Genomic DNA, 6457 nt, shown 5'->3' with positions numbered 1-6457 from the left:
AGGGGCCAGCCCAAAAAAAAAAAAAAAAAAAAAAAAAAAAAAAATACTATCTTCTAGCCTTTGAAACAGTCACTAGTGTAGCAGATGGTGGGGCCAAGTGTCAGGCTTCCTGGGGATCAGAAATGTAAGGGGACAGATGTTTACTTGCCCCCTTACTGCAGGGATGTCCAAACTGTGGCCCTCCAACTGTGGTGGTACTACGAATCCCATGAAGCATCTCTCTCCGGGAGTCATGTCTGAGAATCTTGCAAAGCCTCATGGGATTCGTAGTTCCACCACAGATGGAGGGCCGCAGTTTGGACATCCCTGCCTTACTGAATGAGATGTTTACTGCGTGAGTCCTATCTATGGTTATATACTGTCCATGTGTCTATAGGGCTACTGTGGATGCAGTTTGTCTTTAAGTACAGCACTAAGCCTGAACTTGTAATTGTAGCAAACAGATGACACCAATTGTGTGAAAGCCCCAATATCAGTTTATAAAACGCTATAGCCTCCCTTTACAGCCCAATTCGGGACAGCCTTTAACTTTACCCAGGTACGGCATGGGATAAATGCTCCTTTGACCAGAGGAGGATAGGAATAAAGTACAAAATACTTTTTACACCTCACTCCCCCAGCAGCTGGTGCTCTCCTCCGCTCTGGGTTGTAAGCAGGCCATCAGCATTCTCCTGTACAATGCAGGACTGCTAAAAACAGAAACTTTCCAGTTGAAAAGTTACAGAAAACAGAAACCTTCTGTAACTTATCACGCATTTGTGACTGATAATGGGAGATGTAGTCCCACTGGCAGGCATGAAGGAGGGATGGTGCACATAACCCCACCAGAAGTCAAGGGGAAATGCTGCACCCTGAAGACTGAAAGCTGCATAAGAAAGGCAATAAAAACCTTTACAAATAAATCTGTGAAGTTTCTCATTCATCCAGGTCATTGTATATTAGACAGATTATGTGGATTGGAGCAACATTCACCATATTTATTCCCAGATAATTTTTGCACAAGTCATTCTGAATTGAGAAAGCTGGTTGGATGACCAGTGAAATGTCTTCAAGAAAAATACAGCAAGTCCAGTTGCCTTGACTTATTTTCTTACAGATATACTTTACCAATAGAGTACTTTATAGAGACATTACTATTAAAATAAAGCATGTAAATGTAGAACTTTATTCTGGAAAGTGGGTCGAGTACTACTTTAAACAATAGAGCCCTATGGACACTTTGCACCTCCTAATTAAACAGAACTTCATGAAAAAAACAATGTTTGGGACCTGGTGGGTCATTACTGAATGCACTGCTCTTTACATATAGTCAAGGACAAAATTGTAAAACAACATAGTTGTAACATTTCTCACATCTTCCAGGACTGTATGCATGCCTAATCAGCACAATTACATTCACAATGTAATGTCATCTGTGAACAGGGAGAATCCGTGCACATAGCAGAAAGGGATACCTGGGTATCTGAAGAGGCTTCAAATTACATTTTACAGTCATAGCCAATGTTAACATGATTTCTTCATTGGTGCAGAGTAGCAGCACCTGGTACATACAGTGCAGCAATTAATGACATTTTATGGACAGCTATAAATTCGACATCTCCCTTTCATGAATTCCAGGCACCTAGAAGTGCCCTTGATAAACTGGTTTACAATGCAGGACATATGAAAGGGAAGAGAGCTTTCAGCAGACATGTGAAAGATGAAACTGCCTTTGATATGCAGTTTTAGGAATATCTATGAAACAAAACCCATATCTAATAGCCATAATAGGTAGCATACACATGGGAATTTTACAAAGCCCAGCCCCCTTATAGATACAGCCTTTATGCAGCACCTAGAGCTCTCAATGATAGGTAGATGTACTTGTGGATTATGAGGCCCATCACATATGCTAGTACCAGGGCTGTAATGGCTCCCCTAGACAAGCACATTACTGAACAATCTTTCCAAGTAAAGTTGAAGCAATCAGTTTTGCCTAGAGGTGCATCGAAATGGAAAATTTCAAGTCAGGCCATAACTGAAAATGTTTTTTATTTTAAATGGTTTTAAAAAAAAATGTATACAATTTTTATTTATGTATTGATCTATTAAATATTTTTACTTTTAGGGGCTTCGGGGAAATATTGGGGGGGTCTAAACAGATCCCTATTTCCCTTTTCAAATGGAAAATGAGATTGAGTCCTCAATCTCTTTTTCTGCAGCCCCTGTTATTAATCCTCTATACGGAGTGTTCCTGTTTATTCAATACTTGGAGATAGTATGTTTACTATAACCACAACCATGAATGATCAGGAGGATATGTAGATCCCTTCCCATTCATTCATAATTGAGGATATAGTAACCATACCATGTGCTCAATTATGTACATACACTCAGCGATCAGCGAGTGCTTGTACCCGCTCTCCTCTCTGACAGCTGTCACGGGAGGCTGGGCGGGGCAGTGCAGGGAAGAGAGCTCAGGCTCCTGCGACAGCGCGGGCTCTCTGCCCACACACCGGTCTGCAGGACTGTGACAGGAGGCTAAACGATGTGGCCGGCTGTCACAGTTTCTCTCCTCCCCGCTGGGACACAGAGCAGCGCTCAGCAGGAAGTAAAGAAAGCAGGGAGGTGCCGCTGTATCTGCAGTAAAATGGCACTTTCGGCATTTGGCCAAAAGTGCAATTTTCGGCCGATAAATCGGTGCATCCCTGGGTTTTGCCTTTTTAAAAAAAAAGTCACAATACTTGCTCAGTGTCCGAGGTGCATTGAATGTGAATTCAGATGGCATGCAAACCAAATGCTTTATACTTACTTTCCTTCCTATTGCACCGTTTGTTTTCTTGGGTGGAGGGGGCTCAAAAATTCTCTGCTGCTGTTGGGGTGGGAGGGTAGAATATAATGGGATGATCTTTATGTCACCAACTTCAGGGCCCAAGTCATCAATCTCACGCTTAATCCTTTTACAAGCTTCATCAATCTCCTACAAAACAAAGCAAGTCAAACAAATTAAAAATCTGAATGGCTACATGCAATGCGAGAGAAAAACTACCAGCATATGACTTCCCTGCTGTCACGCTGATCCAGTGCTTATAATACATTTCAAGTAACTGACCTGGAACAAGCAAATCAACAAGTCCAAACGACTGAAATAAGGCGGCCTATTACAGCAAGGGGACTCAAAGGACTGAATGAAGAGAGGTCAATAATGAAAGCCTTCTAATGTGTGACAGCACAGTTTTTTCTTCAAACAGATATGGTCACCTCTATTTAGGGTAAAGTGATAGTTATCTGCACATGCAAGCCCCCTTCCTGCCAAAGGGATATCAGCCACCCACAATCCTGCCTGCCCCACAGGTCTCTAAAAAATAACAACCGATGCATCCTTCAGGCCTCCCCACAATGTCAGAGGCCTCACTAATAGAGTGGGGCTGCTGGGTACATGTCCTTTCCTATATGACTGCTTGGGCAGGAATGCTGCTGCAGAAAAGCTGAGGGAGGCTGGGTAAGAATACATGACTGGAGGGTTTGGCTATGTGCAGACAATGAATGGTCAAAGTGACAGTTCCTCCCAGTCTTCATATTTTATATGGGTTTACCACTGTCATTTATGGTCAGATAAAACGTGCCTATACACCATTTCTGGATGTATTTATATAGAACAGCAACACAGGATTAAGTTACAGACCTCTCAGAACATACTAACCAGGAAAAAAGTCATACAATATATTCTTATAAAGAAAAACAGTACCGTGGGTGTCGAGTGCCTGGTATTGTAAGCCAACAGCAAGTAAAACTGACCAATCCGTTTTGGGTCAACTTTGCCTTTAAAATACTCAGATGTTATGCTGAGGAGCAAACATGTGGGATCAAGAGCTCTGAGCAATGTTCCTGGCAAATGCAGTCCACTGCCATTCTAAGGAAATAAAACAAAAGTCATGCCATTCAGGACTGGCACTGTACAAACCTCCTGGCCTGTGAGGAACAGCAGTAGGTCTCCTTCCTCCTCTTCACACATGTGAATCTGGATCACTGTACGGATAGCAGCTTCTAGGTAGTCTCTCTCTGGCTCCGGAGTGTAGAAGATTTCCACAGGATGTGTGCGGCCGGGAATTGTCAGGAGAGGACAGCTATCAAAATACACTTGGAATTTGCCTGCATCAAGTGTGGCACTCATGACTATAACCTAAACCAAACATGAAAGGCAAAAGGTTGTTTTTAATAGGAAGTCTGGGATGTAGCACTACAAGTGCAGAATTAACAATATTTCACATGCATGTAAATGCATCACCATCAGTAAGAAATTGTATGGAAATGGATGGAATTGTATCTCTTATAGGTAAATACACTAAAATATAAACTGCCAAGTCACACTTCTATAACAAATACCACATAATGAAAGACAATTTGTGATAATGAACATGCACTATAAAACTTTGGAATGCCAAGCCATAGCTCTGCACCCCTTCTCAGGCTATTCTTGCTCTATGGTCTTTATGCAAACACATGCATAAAAGTTACACTATACCGCAATTGTGTATAATTAAGCAAATATACAGTGTTAGGGGTGGGCAGCCCCCGTCTCACAGCTGACCTTGTTCAGTGATCTCAATCAGAGACTTTGAACCAGAAATGGCAGATTTAAAGAAGATGTTCGGGGGGGGGGGGGGGGGGGGACACATAACATACCTTTAAATCATTCCTTTGTCGCACAACTTCTTTTAACACCCCCATTAAAATATCCGTTGCCAACGTTCTCTCATGGGCTTCGTCCAGAATAACTACACCATATCTTTCCAACAACGGGTCATTCATAGCCTCCCGAAGCAGCATACCATCGGTCATGTACCTGGCATAAAGAAAACCATGTAAACATATGTGGACAGACAGTAGGTAGCCCTGCTGATTGACAGATCTGGTGCCCCAATCACAATGTGTACGAGTTTTGTAATACCCACTGGACTCTGTGAAAGTCAATATGATAGCATATAAAGATGGGCCCCTAGTAGTTCTGTGTCACAACCAATTGATGCTCTATGGTTAGCTGAACGGGCAGTCATCAGTGCATAAAAAAATTAAGACAGATTCTTGGCTGTTCTTGAACACAGATCCACTCTTTATAATAACATTCTCAAGTGTGCACGTCATGAGAAGAATGTTCCACCTAAGAAACAGTAGTGTGCAGCTGAGAGCAGGATTTCAGACTAGCTATTAGAAAACAATTAGCACGGTTACGTATGTGACCACCATGGCAGCCAACCATAGAGTTGGTCTACAAGCTTCTCCTGGCTGCAAATGGCGCTACATCCCTTTCCCTGTGCACAGAGAAAAACAGAGTTAAAGCTGAACACCAGAAAAAAAAAAAATACTTTAGATTGGTTCAGTTTAGTTACATCTAATGCTTGATATACTACATCCAGAGGGCTGATAGAAATGTTTTCGCTGCCTTCATGACAGATTTACGGTCAGCTTTGATGTTCTGGTCTCTGCTGCTGTAACTTCCCATCTTATACAATGCAGGGCTTGTGGTGGTTCACTCTCCTTCACTGATGCAACGTCTTGAATTCTATACATAGAATACAAGGCATTCTGTGATTGCACAAGGGACAGTCCTATTGTTCACCGCCCCTACTCTCCCTTTGTCCAATCACAGAATGCAAAACATGTTATCACTGGGTGAGAAAGGAGATTGGGCACTGCAATGTACGAGACAGGCTGTCACAGCATCAGAGCCTGGAAGATCCAAGAAGACTGTAAATCTGTTATGAACACAACTAAGATATGTAGCATCCCCAGCAGCCCTTTGGATGTAGTACACCAAGCATTACAAGTAACTAAACTAGACCAGTCTAAGGATAAAAATAAAAATGTATTTAAAAAACACAAAAATAGCTTATGGTGTGAAATCGAAAATGCTTGAAATAATGGGGGGGATCAAAAGTGGAGTGGTTCCCTATAGCAACCAATCAGCTTCTCCTGTTAGTTTACTCAGTAAAGCTTTAAAAATGAAAGATAGATGCCGATTGGCTGCCATGGGCAACTGTTTCACATAGTCTGCTCCGGTTTTGATAAATTCCCCTCATCATATTTTAAACTATGGGAAAGGGGAAGAATGCTTCATATAAAAAAGAAAGGTCCCTTATTTACTTACTTCAGGATAGTTTTTGCGCTGCTGCAGTCTTCAAATCGAATAGAATAACCAACTTCCTGGCCCAGCATGACATCCATTTCGTCGGCAACTCTCTGTGCCACACTCATTGCAGCAACCCTTCTGGGCTGGGTACATGCAACACCTCTCTTGGGTCCGACCAAAGATCTCATGTAATCAACACACCACTGAGGAATCTACAATGCACAAAATAAGTTCACCTTTTTAAGCTCGGCCTTTAAGTACCCACTGTCACACAGTTCTGAAAACCTACATTTAAAAGGAATACAAAACATGACTGTCATGGAAGGAGGTAAGGGGGGGGGGGGGGGA

The 6457-nt window shown here is 42.2% G+C and overlaps 1 protein-coding gene across 2 annotated transcripts in view; it reads right to left on the bottom strand.

Annotated features, from left to right (window-relative positions):
- DHX15 (DEAH-box helicase 15) overlaps positions 1 to 6457 on the bottom strand; it is a 40604-nt gene that overhangs the window by 19962 nt on the left and 14185 nt on the right. For both annotated transcript variants that reach the window (XM_018565571.1, XM_018565570.1), the window contains 4 exons: positions 6128 to 6321; positions 4666 to 4825; positions 3944 to 4162; positions 2792 to 2959 (listed from right to left, as the gene is read on the bottom strand). In XM_018565571.1, coding sequence (XP_018421073.1) covers positions 2792 to 2959; positions 3944 to 4162; positions 4666 to 4825; positions 6128 to 6321 — 741 coding nt within the window. The remainder of the gene's footprint in view (positions 1 to 2791; positions 2960 to 3943; positions 4163 to 4665; positions 4826 to 6127; positions 6322 to 6457) is intronic.

The sequence above is a fragment of the Nanorana parkeri genome, unplaced genomic scaffold (assembly GCF_000935625.1).
Source record: "Nanorana parkeri isolate BGI_ZX_2015 unplaced genomic scaffold, ASM93562v1 scaffold859, whole genome shotgun sequence".
NCBI classification, from domain to species: Eukaryota; Metazoa; Chordata; class Amphibia; order Anura; family Dicroglossidae; genus Nanorana; species Nanorana parkeri.
The sequence above is the reverse complement of the archived record's forward strand: the minus strand, read 5'-3'. Positions and strand labels throughout refer to the sequence as shown.